At 40.9% G+C, this 24512-nt stretch overlaps 1 protein-coding gene across 1 annotated transcript; it reads right to left on the bottom strand.

The window, feature by feature from the left end:
* Positions 1 to 2747: 2747 nt before the first annotated feature.
* LOC147888530 (17.9 kDa class I heat shock protein-like) lies at positions 2748 to 3547 on the bottom strand. Its single transcript, XM_087393020.1, has 2 exons — positions 3361 to 3547; positions 2748 to 3146 (listed from the first exon to the last, which is right to left on the bottom strand). Exons 1-2 carry the CDS (start codon positions 3476 to 3478, stop codon positions 2878 to 2880), a joined length of 387 nt encoding a protein of 128 aa, XP_087249146.1. The 5' UTR covers positions 3479 to 3547; the 3' UTR covers positions 2748 to 2877.
* Positions 3548 to 24512: the final 20965 nt, after the last annotated feature.

Below are 24512 nucleotides of genomic sequence, written 5' to 3'. Positions count from 1 at the left end.
GAACTAAGTGTTTTTTTACTAAATTTGAATTAAAAAACCCCTCATGTTATTTTAATCCTGATAAAATTTTCAAAAAGTTCAATTAAAATGCCTCTTCTTTTGAATGCATGTAGTACACTAAAATTTTGTGAGGTGAACCCCCTGAGGGTGTGCTGCCCGGTAACAGGTGGCAAAGCCATGGAAAAAGATTGGGAGTGACAGGTGGTCAAGCCAGAGACTACATTGCGCAAAGCAGGGTAGAGCTACACGATGTAGTCAGTCCAGACACTATGCTATGTGAAGTGGAATAGAGTTGCCATGTGTCAAGCTCTATGGTGTTCAAAATGATAGATTGCATCTCAGTATTACACCGAGAACCAACACAGTGGTCACTCCAAGCCAACCTTGAATTTTCATGATCTGCACATGCACGCTGCGCCCGATGATAGGTTACAAAGCTACAGCAAAAGGCTGCGCAATGATAGGTGGTCAAGCCAGAGACTACATTGTGCGAAGTAGTGCAGAGATGCACGATGTAGTCAGGCTGTGCTATGCAAAGCAGGGAAGAGCTGGCGTTTGTAAATCTCTACAGTGCTCAAAATGATAATTTGTGTCTCATTATTATGCCAGTGTGGCATCATGATGTTGGGAAAATTTTTGGTGAGAGCACGGGTCTGCACAAATTCAAAATCTCACCCAGGGGCACATCGCATTATCGCCCTAAAATAGCTGCAAAAAGAGTTCTACGATTGGCTACACCCAAGCAAACGTTGACCCTAGTGGAGAGACTTGCCACCCTGTGTAGGGGGATTTCTAACCCCTGGCACATCTCATGGAGTTTTCTGGATGGTTGCATCAAGATGATCCAATGGTGGCATATTGCAACTCAATGGATCAATATGATCCATTAAGTCATATAGAATCTAATGGCTATGGGGAAATGGAGGATAAGTGTAGTTAATGAAGGGCCTATGATGGCAGCGGCCTACACAAGACTCACTTAGAATCATTAGGTATCAGAGCGATCTAATGATTACAAAATGTGGAGCATTGTGTGCCCTTGGATGAGGAAGTACATCCCATTACTTGCCAATGGGAGCTCAAGCAAAGAACCATTGTAGTGTATTCTTGAGAGATATGAGAGGTATAATCACAATAATAAAGTCCAAGCTCCTTATTTTCAGGTATCAAAGGCTATAGTACTATCTCGATAAGTTCATTTCTTTGACGTGTTTATGCCTTCAAATGACTCCTTTGGTTATTTTGTAGTGTATTCTTATCTCTAGTTTAGTTTTCATCCTACTTTTAGTTCATTTGGCTAGTTGTCCATGAAGCGTGTGGTTTTTATGAGAGTGAGAATGTATATCCTTTGATTGTATACATGAGTTCTATTTGTGGATTTCTATATACATGAATTCTTTGCTTGGGTTGGAGATAAGGAGGGTCACTATGGTGCCACGTGTCGAGACATGGGAGGCCGAAATCTTGAGGAATACATAAGTTCTATTTATAGATGTCTATTTACATGAATTCTTTGATGTCTAAATGTGAGATTCAAAATGTATATCCTTTGATTATATACATGAGTTCTATTTGTGGATTTCAAGCATGGGATTTTGAAGTTCTTACTTATCCCCCATGTTTGTGTTATCATGTGTGTTTCTCATTGTCTTCTTGTTTTGGGTTGGTTCTGATTCATTGGTTTTGGTTGCCTACTTTAATGTCTATCTATTTTAATGCCTATTATGTTCGTTGTTTATTTTGCTTTGTGAGATATGGGTTGTGTGCATACATGTCTCTCCCTCTTGTAGTCTTATGTTGTTCTAGTGTCATGCTTTTGTGCTTTTGCTAGTTTGATCATATCATTTAACTAGAAGCTGAAAAATTGTGCCAACGCTAAAATTGGCAAAATTGAATTGAAGCTAGCAAAATTGTTTTCAATGTGGAAGAAATATATGTCAATCTAGGAAAACTACTTTGAAGATGGAAAAAGCTATTCTCATGTTGAGAAACTATTGGAAGTAAAGAAACATATTTATAGCCATGCTAAAGTCTAAAAATGGATTTTGGAATTGGGGAAACATGATTTCATAATCAGAAAACCATTGGGATTCCTAGAAGTATATTAAAAAACTCAAAAGAGTATTACAAAGGTTTTGAAGGTTTAATGAAATGTCATGGAGCAAGAATGTTTAATTCAAGCCATAAAGTATGTCGAAATCTAACCTTGTAAATTTAGTTTGTAGATGAAAAGGGCATGGGGCTCTAACAACTATTCTTAAGATTGAAAAAGTTTTCTAAAGATAAACAGGACTACCCAAGTTTAAAGCTAGAAATACAAATATAGGAAAAGAAATTGGGAAGCCAAGAAGAATTCAAAAGATTATTTTTCATTTCAAAATCTATATGATTAAGTTGAAAATTGCGATGGTACTACATTTGCTTTTTGTGCTAAAGTAGCATCAACGACTTAGTTATATGATCTACAAATTAGAGGTTGATTATAAGAATCAAATTAAAGTTCCACTGTGTATCCTATAGTGTGTTCTATCATATTTGCTCATATGGTACATTTGCACTTGATGCATAGAAAAATCACACACACACACACACACACACACACACACATAGAGAGAGAGAGAAGCCGACGAGGGTTTTTACTTCATGGAAACAATTCCAAGGAGAGAAAGATGGCTCATCTGAAGTTGATACGAGGATCGAACACACAACACCCACAATGACAAGATCACATCAGAAATTGAGAGAGAGAGCTTCAATTTAATCCATATCATTAATATATCATTTGATCGGATTACAACAGACGTTATCCGCTTGCTCTTATTTGATCTATCGTTGCCAAAACATTACTCGCACAATAGAAAATGCCACTAAATGTGGCTACATCTTACTAGAGATAAGAATTGTTCGCACAAGCGGTTTCTTCTTGGGTACAAGGATGGTCACCACGCCATCTTCTTCATATGCTTGCACTTCATCTATCACGGCATCGTCAGGCAGTTTGAACTGGCGGAGAAAGCTTCCACGAGAGCGCTCCAATGTACGCCATCTGCCCATCACCTCCTCGTACTCCTTCTCCCTGTGCATCCCGCTGATCTGAAGAAGGTTTCCCGCCAAGATCTGCACATTTACGTCCTCCGGCTTAGAACCTGGAATCAACGCAAAGGTGATTAGTCTTCGCTGTTACAAACTGCATATTTAAAATCCAAAATCGGTTGGTTATGTGGCCGTCAAGACGTCTTAGCTTAGGCAGTTATGACCAAAGAAATATATGTGGAAGACGATCATGAATGCGGGCAAAGCAAGAATTTGTACAGGACAGGAAATACCCACAATATCTTATGGGTTCTGCAAAATCTATACCTGGAATATCGAGCTTAAAAACATAGCCCTTGTTGGTTTGCATCCAGCTCACATCGACTTCTCCTACGCTGGCCATGGGGACGAGGACAGGATCACTCTTCCGAAAGAGATTGGCCATACTTGAAGCAACTGCGCAGATTATAAAATCGAGATGCTAAAAACAATAAAAGGGAGGCGATGGACTCGATCAATCTCTTCTGCTTTATAGACATGAACAAAGCTGTAGACCAACAGTATTTAGCCCTTAACGTTCATTTCGTGCTACCTTGCATGCCCTTTACTCAATTTGAGTGACACGAATTGTAAGATTTCTCCTTCATACGCAAAGCTTTTGCCTTTGTAATGTACGTAAAAGGATCAAAGGCTCAATTTTCTAATGTTTCTTTCCATTTGGCGCTCTTCGTCTTTTTCTTTTACTTTATTTGGTTTTCATGGGCATGAAAGTTGTGGTGCACATCTTGAGGATATTAATTTCGATTTGGTCTTAGAGGAGAGAGCACTACTCGCTTTTAGATGAGTGTTGTAAGGAACACTTCTCAGGTGATTTATGAGATTTTCCACCTGGTTTTTCAAACAAACTCTAGCATCATATTTAGGGGACTCTCTCTCTCTCTCTCGCCCCCCCGCCCCCGCCCCTCCCCCTCTTACCTTCCTTTCCATGTCAATCCATGTGAAACAAATATGGACTGCCCACAAACATTCAATATGCTTTCTTCGTAGAGTGCTGCCCTTTTGCTAGTAATGAATACTTAATGGAATTAAAAAAGTTGTTAGTGCATAGGCAATGTGTGTGAGATTGTGTTTGGTGCAAACAAATTTTGTTCACTTAACTTTTTGGTAATAGATACTAGAGAGTTAAAATAGATTTTGTTTACTTATTTTCTTAATTAAAAAGATATACAATTATTGTTAATGTCACAACCCCTTCATATGAAAATACTAAAATCTGTCAAATTGTATTAAGTAAGAAGCAAACCAAAAATTGAGGACACATGATGAGCCTTACAGGTTCACAAAAATAGATGTGTGCATTTACATTAGTGGAAAGTAGACAAAAAGGAATGTAAAAAATAAATAAAATTTCATTGAACGTGGATTAAGGTGGGTAAGATTAAAGCGTGTGCAAAGTATCATACCCATCAGAGAGTTTAAGCTATAGGGATTAAGGTCTAAGGTCTAGGGATTATGGTATATGGTGTAAATTTTAGGATTTAGGAATTGCATCTCAATTACATGGTAAAGGTATTTGCAAAGTTTAATAACCATGCCTTCTATATAATCCACAAAAGGTGTTCGAAAGAAAGATTGACTATGATCTGTGTCTGCACAAGGATTTATTAATTTTCTTATTTTGGAAAAACAAAACCTTATAAAAATGGCCATGGTTGTGGGAGGGTAGAAAAAAAAGGGATTTAATGGAATGGAGGAGAGGGAAACACACACACACACACGCACACACACACACATATTGTTGCATGATCCTCTCCTCCCCCCCACACCCACCCCTTCCCTCTCCTCCTACCTTTCTAAATTTTTCCCCAAAAAATCCTCTCTCCCCTCCCCCTCCCCTCTCCCATCCCTTTTTTATGTTTAAATTCTTGCTATTGTCGTTGACAGTGTGAGAGACCCCCTCCCCTCCCCTCCCCTCCCCCCTCTTCTCCCCTCCCCTCTACCCCTTTCCCTTCCCTCACACCTCCCCTCTCTCTTCCCCTTCCCTTCCCCCCCTCTCTGTCTCTCTCTCTCTCTCTCTCTCTCTCTCTCTCTCTCTCCCTCTCCATCCCTCTCCCCTCTTCTCTCTCTTCCCCCCCTCTCTCTCTCTCTCTCCCTCTCTCTCCCCCCCTCTCTCCCTTCCTTTTTAAAATTCCTTTTTACTGATTACATCTCAAAGACTCCTTTCCTTTAGGGGCCTGGTTCCACATTGCTTTGAGCAAGTCACCTTTTTGAGCTCCTCAATTGCACGAGAGCACGATCTAGCTACCCTACCCTCCCTTCCCTCTCCTCTCCCTTCCCCCCTATATATATAGGATTTTGGAAATATAGAATAAGGTACAAATTATGTTTCCTAGTTTTTGAAGTATTAGTTCAAAATAACATGTGAGTAAAAGTATAACTTTTATTGAGGAAGGATAGTGTCAAAAAGTAAACTTTTGATTTGGGAATGATATTTTCATAAAGTAAAATTTCCATTTTGGAAGAATTTTTTGGATTTTTCCAAAGAAAAAAAACAAGTCCTCAAAAAATACAAAACTAGGATTTAATAGTAGTTGTTGCATTATTAGTGCAACATTATAGAGAGAGATTCTGAAATTTATTATGTGGACATGATAGTGCTAGAAACTAAACTTTTGATTATCAAATGATATTTTCATAAAGTAAGCTGTTCACTTGGGAAGGATTTTTAGGATTAGTCTAAATATCGACATTGGAGTCCAAAATTAATGGAATGTGATTTGTGATAGAAAATATGGATTTTATTTTTCATGTGCATGTGGATGCATATGATATGCTATTGGTACTATTTCAATAAACCAAATGGGAGATTGGATTATTCAGTCTTAGAATGCACCAAGGATATAAGCAACGCGGGAGATAAGGAAGAGACTATCTGCATGGAGAAGTAGGATTATCATGGTGGAGCGTTGTGTTTAAGGATGCACGTCTTATTGTGTCGAATGCAATCTCTTTCAAACAATGGAAATATTACTCCCACAATATTATATGCAATTGTAAACAAGTCAACTATGCAAAGCCATTCAATGATGAGGCTTAGATTGCATGGATCATTTCCAGAATTCAAATCAATATACACCATAACAAATATAGTTTTATAACCATAGGTTATGCTACTAAATGAGTTGAAGCGAAGGCCATGAGAGATAACTCATCTCGTACTACTTCCAAGTTTCTCTTTGAAAATGCAATTTGCAAATATGGTTGCCCAATCGAGTTGCTAGCAATAAGGAAACTCATTTCGTGAATAATGCCTTTGAGTTACTGGAAAAGAATTCATGGTCATCCACTGGGTTGCCACAACATACTATCCATGGTGCAATGGACAAGCCGAGTCCAACAAAGCTCTCAAATAGGTACTCACCAAGGTAGTGACTATACACAGATGAAATTGGGATACTAAGCTACATGTTGCACTATGGGCTTATTGCAGAGATTACAAGGTAACCACTACTTTGACACCTTTCAGAATAGAATTTGGTTTAGAAAGAGTGGTACCATTAGAATTTCTGGTCTCAAGTCTTTGAATAGCAACAAAACATTAACCTAAGAAACCAAAAGCAATCAGGAGATAATTATGATAGCTAGCCGAGGTGGATGAGCTATGCATCCAAGTGGTGTGGTCATAGCAAATCATTCAAATAAGAAGAAAAGCATGGTCATAGCATGTCATTCAAAGAAGAAGAAAAACATGGCATGCTTGACATATTGTTTGGAAGAATCTCAAAGAATAGCAAGTTGGTTTTGCCGTATAATTTCAAGATATGGCCATTGAAAAGCAATCACAAGCTTTGGTAGAAAGTTTGATAATGGCACAATAAGTTGAGGAATTTACAAGGAAAGTTGATTCTTGAGTTTTTTTGTTATAGAGTCCATTTGAGGGTTAGGTGAGGAACTACCACGTGGTGGTAGAGTTCATAATCTTGGCTAGCAGTGATCATGGAGTGGACATGGAGGGTACTCTAGTCAAGGCATCACATGGATCACTAACTCGGGCAAAGTATCCCTTTTATGGCTGGTTGCTTGTCATATATAAGAGCACTATAAACCTTTCCACAGTGTGTTTCTAAGCTCTTCAAGATCTTTGCACTCTCAATTTTGTCCACACCTTTCAGTTGCTCCTTTATCCTCCATCTCTCGGTCACTTGTACTTTAGTAGTTATCATGGCTTCATCACCTCCTCTTTCTTCTTCTACATAGGGAAAATGACTTGCCAAGCATTGCAGGATCTCTTTTAATTTGTCAGCTACTTACCTCAGTGACTCAGCTAGATTGAACAAAGAAAATTCTTAAAAGCAATGATTTGAGTGATTTCTCTAACCTTCCATGGCAAGGAGTTTGGGTTTTAGAAATCATTAAAGATTTTTTAGATGAATATATAAAAAACACATAGTCATCAACATATAATAATAAGTAGGTTCACCTCAACAAGTGGTTATATGCTGATATCTTCAAAATCCCTCTTATACCAAGAGATGGCTCCAAGTCCCCTGGAAAATGACAATGACAATAACTCTTCTCGAGCCAATAGTTTTGCCACAAGGTTTTAATCTTTAGGGAACATGGTTAATTGATCCAACAATGGCAGTTGCTCTCAAAAAGCTTTACATGCCAATGCTAATAAATACTAGGACAACTTCAATGCCAAGTGAGAGACAACCTAAAGAGAAAAGGTTTTTACCCAACCCTCCAGAAGAAGTCTCTTTTCTTCTAGACCCCAAGCATGCTATTCTAGGTGAGGGTATCAACCCCTTATTCCATTTTTAGGATGTCTTTTTTGCCAATAGGTAGCAACTATGGGACTTTGGCTTAGAATCCATCTAGATATTACAATATATTGTGTCACACTATGCTCCACCCTAGGTGCTAATCCATGAAAGGAAAGAGCACAAGCGGGTGATATAGGATCACCCATAAATTTATGATCATTTGGTGGAGCTCGAAGATAACACATACTGACATGTAGGCCAAGCATGTAGCACTACACACCAATATTACAAAATGCAATGGGATCACTTTGTTGACTCACAACACCGTAGGAACAAGGATTAAAGTATATATAGACTTTGCTACCATTATCCAATGAGTTTGGCTAGAGAATGATGTCCTACATGGCAAGGCATCCACCCTTGAGTAGATCCAAGCTTCACTATGTACAATCTCAGCAAGCCTAGCCTTAGGAGCATTCAATCATAGTTGCTTAGCCTAAAAGGCACAATGATGCTACTAAATCCTCAAGCCACTTCAGGGAAAACAACTAGTACATAGACCCTAGCTATAGGTCAATCTTAGACATCTAGAAAGGTCTCTACAATTGCACTAGAACTCCTATTTTTTGGTCTGAAGTTTTGGCTCCATAGTGATTTGGGCGGTGCACTTCTAAGAAATCCTAGGTATCACGTGCCTTCAAGGGGCATTTAAAAAACCCCTCAACTAAAAATTTTCCCTAATAAAAGTACCCCTCTTTACGAACTAATATATTTTTTCTAAAGTGGGATTAAAATACCCCTCCTTTTGAATGCACATGGTACACTAAATTTTTTGGAGGTGAAACTTCCCCCCCCCCCAAAGCATAATGATCATCTCTTTTCTCAAGAATCCAATTTTGACAAGGGTATATAGACTTAACCTTTGCACTATTAACACAATATATCCTTGATATCCCCAAAGAATGCAATTTTGACATGGGTACTATGACATGAAGTTGGGGGTGATAAACTTCACGCACATCTTGACTTCCTACTACTTTCGAATTGAGTGATAGAGATATTCATTACTGGGAAAGGGACATTAAAAAGAAGCTTTTATACCAAGAGACCACATTGTACTATCCTCCCTTATATGAGAATGAAGATGGTAACATCCCAAGTGATGTTATACTCAAGCATAGGGAGAAGGAAAGGATCAGCGGAGGCCATAATCTCAGCAAGCCGGTCTGCACCAAAGAGAAGAGTGATACGTTGTTGAAAGAAGATCTTGCAGCTCAACATTATGAACTGATATATATCGAGGAGTTTGAAGGGGGTGATTGGGTTGGATGGGTAGGTTCTGAGGAAACATTGCACCTCCTTCATAGATACCTTTACTATTACCTCAAAACACTCTACAAACTGTCATTACGCACTTCCTTGCTTGTGACACCTTGAGATGCACTGTGCTTGTGTTCTCTCGCTTCTCTCATCTCTTATTTGTTCGGCCTCTTTCGTCTTACTTACCTCGTAGATAAGAACTCTCATAAAAGAGTGCCCAACACTCCTTTGAGGCTTTGCACAAATTCTGCCCTTCTCTCATCTCCGGCCTCTTGTGTCTTACTTATCTGTTTGCACCCAGTGTCTAGATGCTTAGAGAGATCACCATCGCTTGCTTCTTTAACCTCACAAATGCTCGATACTTGTCTCTATCTGGAAATCAAATTAGTGGCTCGCTTCCAAACAACATCTCGGCCAACTATTTCCAATAGCTGTAGTTTATAGACTTGGTCTCTAAGCTTTGTTGCACATCGCCGGTCTGTATGGCGAGCTCTCTATTCTTATTTGTGCTATGTGGCCGCCTCCTCTGTTTGATAATGCTTCTCTCTCCAAGTTGTTTCTTTGGGCTATGTGACCGCCTCCTCTTCTTTTCAAGCTCAACTAGTAAGGCTCCCTCTTTTGGATTCAAGCTTCTATTTCCCCTATTCCACTTGAATTAAAAGGACTCTTCATTTCCAATCATCTTTTCAAATTAGTGCTAAGAACTAGTGCAACTCGTCGTAATCACGAGCAAGTCAGGAATGCAAGTAGCAAGGGTAGCATGCAACAAGAAAAAGGTCCAAGAAAAGCATTGCTGCACATCAAGCATCGAAAGGAGATATTATTTTTTGGCCTTCTGGTCTCTCTCTAGATGCATTTTTTGATCTCTAAGTTCGTGGCAATTTATCCATTCTCTGTTCTCGAATCTATCCTTACATCTTAACCCATTTACCATTTCAATTTACAACGTGTAGACATTACAACCACGTTTTCACAAACATTTGACAATAGTAATAATGGATATCATATGTTTTATAACTTGCCAAATTATATATCCAAAATAATAATATGTAGTCCCAAAAATATGTCGCATTGCGCTCCAATAATCAATCTACCACTCTACATTACTATTGCTGGTACTCCCACTCTCATCATCCTTTGTTGGTGGGTCACAATGGACCTCCTCTTCATTGTCCTCTTAAATCCATTCATACTCTTCTTGGTTGATATAACCACAACCGAAGAGGATGTCTACACATGCCATGATATCTTTAACATGATATGCCTGCAAGAGGTTAGGCATGTCCCGAGTTCTCCAAATCTTCTTTAGGTCCTTGAGATAAAGCTATGCAAAATTCAAAGCACGCTACTCCAAGCAAACTTTGGCTTGATGCCAACCACACACATGCACCTGTCTATCAACAAGACAAAGCAACTATAGATGCACTTGATAGACGTGCAAAATAGTGAGCATAGATGTCTATAAGCACAGCTAGAATAGTGAAAATATGGGTGCATCTATGAGCGCATCTATTAGCATGTCTGCACTATGATTTAGATGCGGATTTGGACACCTTTATAAATGTAGAATAGAGAATATAGAAAGTGATATTTTGGTGCAGGCTGATAAATGTGCATCACTGCTTTCCAAACATTGCCAATGATTACCAAATTAAAATATCAATGCTTTTTGACAAACCCACATATACAAAAATTAAGTGAGGTGAGGAGAATGAGACAATATGTAAAATAGTTTTGCCAATATAAATGATGGGCTATGGTTCGATCTCATCCTCAATGAGATCAACCCTTGCCAAACTATCTACTTCAAAATCCAAATCAATGTTGAGATCTACAAATACATTCAGCCCACTACTACTTGTGCTACTCATGTGCTCACCAAAATCAACATCACCAATGGTAGGCTCGTCCTCACAGGTAATGGCCTCAATATCTGTATCTTCTATCTCATGATCATCCTTCTCTCTCGTATCATGGTCATCATCACCTCTATGGCCATGATCATCCTCCATATGCTCCACATTAGTAAATGTACTATACATCACTTTGGAACATGGCGTAATAGGTATGACATGCCACCACCTATTATTATCCACCATTGGTTGATAAATAACCTAATTCAAACACAAATACAATCATATTATTTTCCTTGCATCGAAGGTATTAAATATTTAAAAGTGAGTAAAAAGTGTGTAGAGTACTTGTTCACATTGTTGCGGTAGTACTAGTGTGTCCTTCTTGCTTTGCTAAAACTTTGTGGAGTCAATAGTTACAAAGCCACTTGCATGGCATTTGATTGTTGAATTAGGGCCTCTTTCCACCACGTCCTTAAACCACTTGACATCTAAAACATACACAAAGAAGCGTCGAAAGTCAAGTTTAATAATATCTTGAATTATGCTGCAATAATCATCCATGGCTCCATTGGCTCCCTCAAAGTTGGCAATGATGCAGCAATCTTGTGTGCTTCTCTTATCATCAATCCTCAATAAAATGACCCCTCTTTACTTATGAACTAACGGAATTTTTTGTAAAATTGAATTACAAAACCTCTCCTGTTATTGTAATCTTGTTAAAATTTTTCCAAAAGTGGGATTAAAATACCCCTCCTTTTGAATGCACATGGTACACTAAGTTTTTTAAAGGTGAACCCCCTAAGATAGTGCCACATATAGCAATCTCATCCACCAAATGCACTATGAGTTGTAGTTGGCTTGTGAGAATAGAACATAGAAAGGTCTCCTCCACTAAACAAACTGCCTCCACTGACATAACTTGAGCATTCTCAAGCATGGTGGGATCTATTTCCTTTGAGCTCACTTACCTAGAAAGGAAAAAGTACACCATATTAGCAATATGAAAACCTTGCATGGAGCATTGATATGCTTCACATTTTTTATCTTATAAAGTACCTCACAAGCTCGCCCATCTTGTAAATATAATCCTTCACGTCTTTCGATGCACTATGAGAAATGCTAGAGTAGGTAGTATGAACTGAGCACATGAGGAATGATTGATTAATTGCTTCTAATTCACTCACAAATTTGGAAAGAGAAAGAGATTATGTACATAAAATAGTAACTTGGAGCATCTTGTGCCAATCATTGGATTTCAAGCCATATACTTGCTCTGCACCTCTTTTCTTGCTCTTTGTGAAGGCCCCCTTCAAACACCTCATGCATCCAGTGGGAGTACGAATTGTAGTGATAGCTTGCTTCACTGCCACCATCTCTAGCTTTGATAACCTCCATGATGCATAGGGTAAAAAGACACGCCCATTTGGCCTCTCATGGCCAAGCTTCACGCATCCTCCGTGTGGTGCGTAGATCCTCCCTTATGCCTGTGGAATCTCATGTCCCATTCAAATGTTACCAAATGGTAGAGGCCACATTTTTGAAGATATGCATGGAATCAAGTAGGTGATTGATCTTGAGGTGGGACCAATATGGTAGTCAATAAAAGATGGAGTATCTAAACAAAAGATGGTGTTAGCGTGCAATCTTTATTTCCATTCAATATAGCACACAATAGTTAGAAACCCTTACTGACTCATGCCAAGTGGTGGAGGAGTCATGGAACTGTCCCAAATTCTCATCCAATCTCCTGCAGTGAGTGACTATGGAGGGACTTCATTCCAAGGGGCGACATATCTAGGATAATCACGTGGGAGAAATCGATGGTGATTCTCATAGATGACCTTACTCAATGCATCTGCTCATGAGGCAACTAGTGAAGGACCACAAACAGAACATGCATGGTAACCCGATATAGTGAGACCTGCAATAGACATAATTAAGAGCTCAATGTGGGTTTAGGGTGCCACATAGATTGCCTACTCATAATTAAAAGTTCAATGCTTACGTGAATACTCACCATAGCCTAGGAAGTCATGCATCGTCCACATCAAGACTGCTTTGTAGTTGAAGTCTTGTGACAAGGGAGGCCTACTCACGTCATGCACCTCGATCCCTCTCCAAAGTATCTCTAGCTCATCAATCAAAGGCTCCAGATAAACATTAGGATTTTTGACTTTATGTTTCCTTGGAATTAGAAGGGATAACATAACATGTCCTTTCTTAATTGCCATAGAGGGTGGAAGACTATAATTCACCAATATCACTGGCCATACACTGTAAGAGGTGCTTTTGAGACCAAATGGATTCACAACATCCATACCCAATCCAAGTCTCAAGCTCCTAGGTTCTTCCTTGAAGCTTGGCCATGTGTGTTCAATATGCTTCCACCTAGGAGTGTCTGCGGGAGTTCTCCACTTGCCATCGGTTGATCAATGGTAGGAATGCCATGACATGAGCTCTTCAATGGATTTGCACTTGAATATATGTTGGATGTGAGGGATTATGGGAAAATGTCGCAGAACCTTACAAGGCGCATCCAAAGTTTTGAGATCTACTGTATATCTTGCATCTCCACAAGTAGGACACCGTCTTGCATCCTTATGTGGTCCATGAAACAAAACGCAATCCTTGATGCATGCATGGATGCGTGTGTAATCCAATCCTCCAAGAGATGTCACATGTTGCCTTGCCATATCTCTTGAGGTCGGTAAATTATTCTCCCTTGGAAGCATTTTACACAATAGCCTACACATGAAGACCATAAATGAGAAAAAGCATTTGAGTAATTGACCCACTAGCATAATTCACCATGTTTGCAAAATAGACTTTAAAGCCTACTTGAGTAATGCATTCAAACTTGCATTGCTCCATCCATAAATGGTCTGCAAGTTTAGTAACTCAACGGAGGCACATGGAAGAGAGAATGTGTACCCCTCAAACAGTGGGGTCGATGCTGCAGTAAAAAAATCATCCTGTTCCATGCTATCATCCCTACTTGAGGATTGATGGCCATACAAATTCTACACCACATCATCAAACACCTCCTCCTCCATGGCCTCATGAGGTAATGGTGAAGGGCTACTATCACCATCACTCCATGCATCCGTAACGGTCCCTCCTAAAGATCCCACTTCATATCGTCGATGCTTCACCTCCTCACAACGAGCATAGGGCAACATATGCGAGTGTGGCACTGCAACCTATATCAAATTAAAAAAAGATCATATATCAAACACATGAACACTGTTATGGATAAATTTGTCTAAGGAAAAAGGCATTAATATGTGTGTGTGTTTGTATGTGTGGCAATAGTATAATAAAATATGGTATGCATAGGGCCCAGGGTTGAGGTGGCAGGACATGACCATGTGCCACCCTTCCACATAAGAGGACCCATAAGGTGTGTTGTACATAATCCATGGTAGTAATATTATAAAGTGTAAGGTGGTGTGGCTCCTCCATGTGCCACCCCTCCACCTAGGCTGCATTTAGTGAGATATGGCCCAAATTCTATGGGAGAAGTAATATAAAATAGGTGGAGATGGATATTATATTGGGTTATACCCTCCATATAGGATAGGCCCATGTGGGGGAGGTATAGAAGGTCCAAGAGAGCAAGTAAAATAATGGGCAAAGTAGGATGAGGTGGCAAGATTCCTTGTGCCAACCCTCCACTTGTCCTCCTAGAGGTTTGAATGTATTATAAAATTGGGAAGAGACCAAGGGAGTATCATAGACTTGAGATATGCGGCTTGATATATGTGGGAAAATGAGGCAAAGGGTTGTCGCACACAATTGAGAGTGTGTAACCGCCTAGCCCACATGGGAGACTTTTCCACACACCATGCATGTGCGAGGATGCATTTATTGGGAGAGAACCCCTCTCTTGGCTATAAAAGGAGGGGGCTATTCCTTGATGGGACATGCTCATTCTTGTAAAGCCACCTAGCTAGTACTTTGATTTATCCCTTCCCTTCCTTTCAAAATAAAGCATGGTCCTCTTCCCTTGATGTCTCCATCTTTACATTCCTCCTCCCATCATGTACACGCATCTCTTCCCCCTCTCCCTTTCCCCTTGTGTCATAGTCTCCCTCTTCATTCCCTCCCCTTCTAATTCCTTTTCCCCTCCCATGATAACGTTTTGCCCTCACGTTCTCCTTTCCTCTATGGCCCTCGAGCATCACCATGCTTGCCTTTAGCCTCTGGTCCTGATTTCTTTTTTGGCTCATAGAAATGGTGTGGCTACTGGGATCGAAATCTCCATGGCTAGTGGTATAAAATTTATTACTCCTATGACTAGGTGCAGCACTGTAGCCTCTTCTGTGCACAGTTCTCTTCTTTTGTGCCTCCAAACTGTGTGCCTTTTCTGTCTCTACGGATGCAAAACCTCCCTGCTTCTGCACTTTCAGTCTGCCTGCTTTCTGCTCACGGTTCCTACGTGTATTCTGGCTGGCGAATCTTCTGCTCGTACCAGTCGCATCTGCAGAACTATAACATCTATGCTCCTTCTGAGTTCCTGCGTGTGCATTCGATTTGCGCATCTATTGTGTTCACCCGCATGATAGTTTTCTAGGCTCCTGCATCTTTTGGTCACATACCGTTTATTGAGTTTCTGCAAAACTGTAACAACAGATCCCGCGCCCCCCTCTCTCTTCTCTTCTTCTGGTCGCGAACAATTTTTCTGAGTTTCTACAAAACTGTAACATCAGATTCCGTGCCCCCCCTCTCTCTTCTCTTCTTCTTCTTCTCCTTGTCTTTCTCTTTCTCTTCTCCTTCTCCTCTCCTCTCCTCTCTTTTTATTAAAGAGTAGGATTTGAACCCAAGACCTCCCCTTCACAAAAGGGAGACTTATCATTGGGCCAATAAGTTGGAAGTGATGAAAATGTAGTGATTTTTGTTTATATATTGAAATCTCAAGAACTGTAACTCTCTAACCGTGGGGAGTTTACTCTTGCTGTAAAAAGCAAAGTACTTCATTTCATGTGCTCTATTCACATCTCCTGCTAGATCGCCGATTCGAAACTTTTCCAAGTCCACTTCATGGATGCACACCACACGAGGAGGGTGGATATTTATGTCACTTCTCGATGAGTTTAAGGATTTGGTGCCTGGTCCTTCGCTCATTATGGCTACCAATTGGTGAGATCTCTTTCTTGATCTTCATGTCGACCTTTAACGGCTGATTGTCCAATGCATTATTCAAGGAGACGATGGGTGGGATGATACATTGTGGTTGGTTCAAGGTGAAGAACTATTGATACACTAGGAGAACTTTGATTTTAATTTTACTCATTGTGCCGTGATCGAGCTACTTGCTACTTCGGAGGTAATTAAAAGGGTGTCCTTCATCAAAGGGTGGGATGCTCCCCAAGCTTGGGGGGAGATTTGGCGCATCTGCTTATTAATTCCTGTGGATAAGCTTGTCTTGAATGGTTTATTCTCAATCTTACTACAAAGGTTTCTAGGCCTCAGCTATGGTTGGTAATGTTTCGACCAAGGAATCCATTTGTACCTAATCAACCTTTTGTGCCTCATTTCGAGCTTCAAGTTGTAATTCTTTTTGGTCTAAAGATAAACTATCAACAAAGGATTGCAAGCTTATTTGGTGCTGAATGTTTGGCTCAAGTGTTGAATTCTCCCCACCCTCTCCTTCTACCTATCTTCGATTACCGAGAAACTTGGGATGTCCGAATTTTAGTCTTGGTGTGATGACATCTTGGATCCTTCAATTTGATGGAGCTTACAAACCTTCGACCAAGGCTGCTGGCGTGAGTGTGAAGCTCCGTGAGGAGTATTGTTATAGCAAGTCTACACCTACAAGTACTTGCAATCAAGCTGAGTACTCGGCACTCATTTTTGGGCTACAAAAGACATAAGAACATCATGTCAAGCAACTTGAAGTACAAGGAGATTCTCAACTAGTGTGTGAACAAGTTAGTGGAAGGTGGAAGGTGCGGAGCAAAGGCTTGGTTCCATGACATCAACAAGCAGTGGAACTTTGCAACCAATTTGAAGAATTCAGCACATCCCTCGAGCTCTAAATCTAGTTGCTGATTTCTTGGCACGTGAAGCTTGTACTTCAATCACGCATGATGCGAGTGGAAGGACCACCCCAACAAAGCTATAAGCCATGAAGGAGGGTGATCATTTGTAAGGAATGCAAAGGTTGGAATGCAAAGGTTGTGGTCATCATGAAACTAAGTGTTGGGCATACTTGATACGAGTTTACCGACTTCGGAAGATCATCAGAAAGGTCCTCAAGGACATTGCTCAAAAGAAGGATGCCAGACCACACACCCCTTGAAGAAATAGCATGGTGACTATAAGAACTGGAAGAAGCTGAAGGTGATGTGCAAGCTCTCCAATTGTTGACATTTGTCATGGCATTCTTGTTTGCCTTGATGAACAACCTCATGCAGCACTGTGTCTCTAACCCTTGCTTGTAAAGATGGATGTGATATCATGAGGGTTGGTCCTTTTAAGATTGTCTATGTGCTATTATATGCTGAAGATTCTTCCCATGTAGTATTTCACAATACACCAGTCACACCCTACCCTACCTATGTATGCTTTGTGGATGTATCTTCACCCGATTTTCAATTCAACCTTCCTCTTTCTATTATTTGTCCATAGATAAGCCTCGTCTTGCCTCTCTCTTTTCCATCTTACAAGCATGGCTGACATTCCCGTGTTTTGTGGATGGATGGAAGAAAATCCAAATGAGTATCTTGCGGCCTTCAAGCACCGTTGTGTTTCTCTCAACTTTCTTACTGAAGATAGATGGCTGTTGGTTCTTCCCACATTTCTAGAGGGTTTGGCTCAAGTGTGGTATGAGAAGCAGGCTGAAGACGTTCACCAAAGCTGGCCAAGGTTGACAGTAGTGATCATTGAGTATTTGTCGATATGTGGATCGAGCTGCCATGCTCCTGGATCATTTAATTGCCACACAGGTGGACAATGCCAGATTTTAATGCTGGATTTTGAGCTGGAATGACCCAGCATGTGTTGGGCTACCTTGTAGCAGGAGCAAGTGATGAATTCCGCCTCAAGCTTAAATGGGAGAATCTAGAAACTATGGCGCTAGCACATGAGATTGCTCAAAAGTTTGATAAAGTTCTTCCGCAACCCCCTCAATTGATGATTGTCTCTCCGCAACCCCCTCAATTCCTGCAACAACAACCTGGGGGGTCTAACTCAGGGGCATACCCCCACCCCTCATTAGGGATGTATCCACCGCCTCCACCTCAAATGTATGGTCCTCCCTTAGATGCTTACCCTCAACAAGGTGTATATTCTCAACCTTTGCCTCGAAGATTTCACCAGCCTTGCCCACGAGCCCCCCTCCTTTCTACTCCCTCAGTCCCTCGAGCTAAAGAGGCCCCTCCTGCAAAAGAACTCGGAGTCAATGACCTTGCCAAGGCCCTGAATGATCTTTGGCTTGAGATGGTGGGCATCAGAAATCAAGCCAACCGCCCTCTAAGAGACCGACTAATGTTGTATGCTACGAGTGCCACCAAAAAGGTCATTATCGCACGGAATGTCTCAATATTGCAAGGGTGAATCTTTAAGTGATCTGGCACTAAGGATTCTTATGCAGAGATCCTTGACCTCGAGAAAAGAAGTCCAACCACCTCGGACCCCTCTCCAAACCGTGGACCAAGCTACCCCAGGAAGAAGGTGTCCTTCTCAGAGCCCTCAGATGCTGAGATGGTAGACCCACCAATAGAGAAGACTAAAAAATCTCGCAGGAGTAAGTGGTCACCCTTGGATTTTCCCATTAGCTCAGGGCAAGAAGACTATTCAGTCATTCAGGACCTTGCTCATCATTCTTTGAGCATCACGCTCCCTCAACTAATAGCATTAAGCCCTAAGGTGAGGCACGAGCTACAGCAAGGGCTTTAAACAAGGAGGAGCAAGAAAAAGGGAAAGGTACAAGAGGTATCTTCTATCTCTAAAGAAATTGATCGGCACCCACATACAGTAGATGTCATCATAGATAATCGTCGTGTCAAAAATTGTGTTAATGGGGAGCTGCATGTAATATCATGGTGCCCCGAATCATGAAGAAATTGAATTTGAAATGTACAAGGCATTCCTCCACTTGAATCAAGGTAGCAGATGGTCAACGACTCGCCACCGTGGGAGTCATTGAGGATTTGCCCATCACTATCAATGGGTTGACCACCACCATCAATTTCGATGTAGTGGACATTGAAGATACAAGTAGGAGAAGAGGAGCAAGACAGTGAAACTCCCTCATCCTCAGTGTCTGAATCAATGGAAGAATCAGATGGGGGGAGGAGTCCTTAGAGGAGGAGGTTTACATGATGGGGGTGTCTCTGACTCCACCACCTGCAGAAAAGGTAATAGCTAGTCCTCAACAGCTTGAATCTATGCTTTCCCTAGACCTCACTCCAAGTGAGAAAGATGAGTTCCCAGAAATGTTCAAAGATTTCCCTGACCTCTTTGCAACTAGCTACCACCACCTTCACCATGTGACTGCCATAGAGCACAAGATAGAGCTGAAGCTTGATGCGAAGCCTATGGCTCAGAAGTATCAGAGATTAGGACTCCTACAGATAGGGAGTTAATGTAGATGGCACCTGGCAAGGGACTGTCACATTGAGCAATAAGACAATGGGGAATCAATGCACCCAAGGGGCAAGGCTTGACAAGACAAGTGGGAGTTAATGCAGATGGCACCTGGCAAGGGACTGTCACATTGAGCAATAAGACAATGGGGAGTCAAATTATGCAGATCGCACGAATTGAGGCTCTTTAAGAGCAACAATTTAAATCGTAAACATATGTTCAATCTATATCATTTTATACAAAGACTCCAGCTGAGAGCAATGTCTCTCAATGTAAACATATGATGATAGCTATAATTGCTATTATAATTCTTTAGTTCAATACAAAACTTGGGTCTTATGGCATTATGTCTTTTTTCTATCTATTAAAAGTTTTAAAAATTTTGTGCATATTGCAAGTGACAATGTTCTTTACATGAAATATTTAAGTCTTGTTTCATGGATTTATAAATTTATCACGTCAAGGAAAAATATTAAAAATAATTAAATTAACAAATAACTTAGGTATAGCTAGAATTTTTAAAATAGGATTATTTTGAATTTTTGCATGTTGGTGCAAAAGTATAGATTAAAAAACAAGATTTTTATGTGAATATGATAGTGCCACAAATGGAAGTTTTGATTTGGGAAGAATATTTTCAGAAAGTAAAATTTTGATTTGGGAAGGATATTTTCACAAAGTAAACTTTTCATTTGGGAAGGATTTTTGGGCTTCGTCCAAAAACAACAGAAAAAGTCCAAAATTAATGAAATAGGTGTTTACTGTAGTTGTCAATCAGTGTCATGAAGTAGTAGGAACCACCCAAAGCTTCTGTCTCCATCTTTCCATAGAGGTCCATGTGAATGAGCTCTAGAGGAGCCTTTGCCCTGCTGGCCTCTTTAAGAAAGGGCTGCTGATGCTGCTTGACCATCATGCAAGCTTCACATACATCAGGCAGATCTGTAATTTCTGGTAGGTCTAGAATCATTCCACTTTTATGCATCTCCTTCAACGAACTAAGGTTTAAATGACCAAACCTCTCATGCCACAGCTTAGTGTTCTTCACATTGGCGTGAGCACTGAAAGCTGAGAGTTCATAGATGTTGTTGTGCCGTGTATCTTTACCAACGAACTTCCCTTGAAGATCCAAAATTTGTGCACCATTCTTATCGAATTGAACTTTGAGGTCCCGATCCGTGATTGTAGAAATGGACAACAAGTTCCTCTTGATATCTGGCACATAAAGAACATTGGACAACTATTTTACAACTCCATTTGAATTGAGAGCAATCATACCTTTTCCTTTTGCTAGACATTTTACATCATTGCCGACTGCTACCAGGATGTCATTCCCTACCGGTTGTAGAGAGGTATACCAATCCTTTCAATTGGTCATGTGGCGTGATGCACCACTGTCAATAATCCAAGGTTCATTCGCAGGTACATGAACTACCTCTGTGCAAATCTCCTCAATTACTATGAACAGCTCTATTGGTACTGCCTGCGCGCTGTTGCTGGACTCTTTCTTTACTCTGTTCTTCTCATCTGCAATCTTTTTCCGGCACTCATTCTGCTTGTGCCCTGCCTTGTTGTAATAGAAGCACTTGATCTTCTTCTTTCTCTTTTTATCATTAGAAGAAGATGGGTTACCAGAGACCTTACCCTTACCTTTCTTTGATCCAGCATAGAAAGCCGAACCTTCTAGATAGTCCTTGTCTTTTAATGCATCTCTTCCTCCAAAAGCATTGCACTGAAATCTTCAAAGTTGAGGGGTAAATTTCTGTTCTACATATTTAACATCGTAACAAGATCGTCGTACTTTGGTGGGAGAATCCATATGCATCTTCGTGCTAGATTCTAACAGGATCTCGTACGCAAGAGAGAAAATAGATAGTATGCAGAATCAAAAATTTGATTATTGTAGAACTGATACAATAGATGGTGCTGCCTCCCAACCATGCGCTCCTATGAAAGAAGCTTCGATGGTGAGCTGGAAACAATAGAGGACGGAGGCTGGATGCTAAGGAATCAGGGTTGCTATAGCCAGTGATAAAATGGGCTTCACAGGCTTGCTCTTATATAGCCACTAGTCGTAGTCAATTGGACCCAATTGGATGACCGACCCAGTCCACCCAAAACGGTCAACTGGGGGTCAGTCTCGAAATAGGCCACCGACCACATGATAGAACCGTGGCATAAAATAAAGCAACAAACCTATGGTCTCCGTTTAGCCCAGAGCCATCCAAGATCATATGGGGCTCTAAACGGGCCTCGCAACCCGAGAGTGGGCTGCCCCGAGAAATGCTCCGTCTACCCTCAATGCGGTCAGTCATGGGATGCCTTCCTGCACTTGCATGTAGCCTAGTTGGTAGTGTGCCAACTCCATCCAGCCATCAGGCCACACATGACCTCCATTTGGTGTTCAAACCAGGACCTATCGGATAACCGAGCTACTCAAATGCCTTCTTCTCATATGGGGGGCTTACAAGTAGAGTTAGCTGGTTCCCGCGTAGTTACACGAGAGTGGAGCATTGATATCTAACATTTTCCTCTCTTTTCCCATCCCTTTTTCTCTCTTTTCCCCTCTCTTTTCCTTTCTTTTCTCCTCTCCTTCTCTCTTTTCCTCTCTTTTCCTCTCTTTTTCTCTCTTTTTTGTCTTTTCTTTCCTCCTCTCTTTTCCTCTCTTTTTCCCTCTTTTTCTCTCTTTTTCCCTCTCTTTCCTCCTCTCTTTTTCTCTCTTTTCTCCTCTCTTTCCTTCTCTATTTTTCTCTCTTTTCTCCTCTCTTTCCCCATCTTTTCTCCTCTCTTTCCCCCTCTCTTTTCTCCTCTCTTTCCTCCTCTCTTTTTCTCTCTTTTATCCTCTCTTTTTCTCTTTTTTCTCCTCTCTTTTTCTCTCTTCCCGCCCCTCTTTTCCTTTCTTTTCCCCTCTCTTTTTCCCTCTCTTTTCCTATCTTTTTTCCTCTCTCCCTTCCTTCTCTCTTTCTTTCTCTTTTCCACCCACATGAAGCTTCAATAGCCAGACATTGAGCAAGCATATACAGACTTCTGTCACTCTAATTCAAAGAATGCAGAAGTCTGTAAATGCTTGCTCAATATCAGGTTGTCACTGTTCTCCTCTCTTTCCTTCTCTTTTTTTCTCTCTTTTTCTCTCTCTTTTGTCCTCTCTTTCCTCCTCTCTTTTTCTCTCTTTTCCCCTCTCTTTTCCTCTCTTTTCCTCTCTTTTCCCCTCTCTTTCCTTCTCTTTTTTCCTCTCTTTTCTCCTCTCTTTTCTCCTCTCTTTCCTTCTTTCTTTTTCTCTCTTTTATCCTCTCTTTTTCTCTCTTTTTTCTCCTCTCTTTTCCTCTCTTTCCCCCCCTCTTTTCCTCTCTTTTCCCCTCTCTTTTCCTATCTTTTTTCCCCTCTCCCTTGGTTCTCTCTTTGTTTCTCTCTTTTTCACCCAAGTGAAGCTTCAATAGCCTGACACTCTAATTCTGTCACTCTAATTCAAAGAATGCAGGAGTCTGTAAATGCTTGCTTAATGTCAGGCTCTCACTCTATTTTTTCTTTTCCCTAATGATTGCATACATGATGGAAAGAGGGCATATATGATGGAAAGAGAGCATGCATGATGGTAATCTTGTTCTTTTCTTTTTAGCAATTCATCATGTGGCTAAGAAGCTCTTCAGTCTCGCATGATCTTCAGGATGCCATCTTTCGGGAGTTATATAACATTTTGGGACACCCTCCCACTCTCAAGGAGTTATACACATACATGACGGGTACTCTAAACACCCCCCGGGAGTCAGTAATACAAAATCCAAACCACCCCAACCCCACACTTACTGAGATTACTCTTGTGGAGTTGAGATAACCTAGCAGGCGACAGAGCCGCATCCCTTCTGCCCAATCATCAAAAGTCCCTTCTCCCCTACGGTTTGGAGTTCCTTCTCCTTGATCATTAACACTCCCTTCTCCCCTACAATGGTTTGGAGCCCCTTCTCCCCTGCCATCAAGAGGCCCTTTTGCCTTGTAGAGCCGCCAGTGTACTCTCATGCAATCGATAGTCGCTTCTCCAGATATGAGTGGCCAGTGTACTAGCTCGTCACGACAGGGCAACAAGCATAGTAGCAGGGATGGCATGGGGGATGCATGGCACAGTGCTTTGGGGGGGGGGTAATGGTAGGGGCGGGGATGATTCACATAATGCAGTTGTGCCACAGACGATCTTCTATGACATCACTCAAACAAGAGGCATATTGATGGATGAACAGATGAAGGACATCATGGCCTTCATGTGCTCTGTAGTTGCTAACAACTACAGAGATTGCTTTATTCTATACAAAGAGTAGCAAAAAGAGTTGGCTGATGAGACCATCGCTACTGTACGCTCTAGGTATCCCAATCCCCCCAATGTTGAGTTCACAGATAAATGGGCAAAGTCAAATATTGTTATTATACTTGCCAATAAAAGATCTTCGCTTAAGAGATAGGCACTAGTTGAGATTGGCAGAAGAGAGGGAGGTCAGCCCCACACCACTCACAAGCATGAGTGGAAGAAAGAAATGAAGGCAGCAAAGGAGGACCCCAGTCTATATCATGTGGAGGCACGAAGTACATAAATGGAGCAATATGAAAACATGCATTTTGAAGCAAGGGGTGTTGAATCATGGGAGGCCCAATTTGTAAGTATCAATCTCAAATAATATTGTGTTTATGTGGTTTATTAGGAGGTTGTTTCTTTGTACTAACCCCTCCACAAATTGTGTCATCTTGCAGCTTGATATTGTGGCAGGTACAGGATCTTATCAATACCGTAATGTGTTTCTTCTTGCCCTCCTTTTAGAATGATGGTGGCTACTACTTACGTGGACTATATCCTCCACCATAGTTGCATAGTTAGATCTCTAGTGTCAATCATTGTTTTCTACTTTAATTCGTTCTTTATGGTACATACTTAAATTTGTTGCTGGAGTAGCTAAACTATCAG

Source organism: Dipteris shenzhenensis, chromosome 21 (genome assembly GCF_047967505.1).
Source record: "Dipteris shenzhenensis isolate YYH24624 ecotype China chromosome 21, Dip_SZ_1.0, whole genome shotgun sequence".
NCBI classification, from domain to species: domain Eukaryota; kingdom Viridiplantae; phylum Streptophyta; class Polypodiopsida; order Gleicheniales; family Dipteridaceae; genus Dipteris; species Dipteris shenzhenensis.
Note: the sequence above shows the minus strand (reverse complement) of the source record. Positions and strands in the feature narration are given on the sequence as shown.

Bases quoted from the DNA above. Each gene is read 5' to 3' on its own strand.
- LOC147888530 (XM_087393020.1), bottom strand. From the start codon at position 3,478: ATGGCCAATCTCTTTCGGAAGAGTGATCCTGTCCTCGTCCCCATGGCC. The intron at 3,147-3,360 runs GTATAGATTTTG...CGTTGATTCCAG, and splicing joins TTTTAAGCTCGATATTCCAG to GTTCTAAGCCGGAGGACGTA.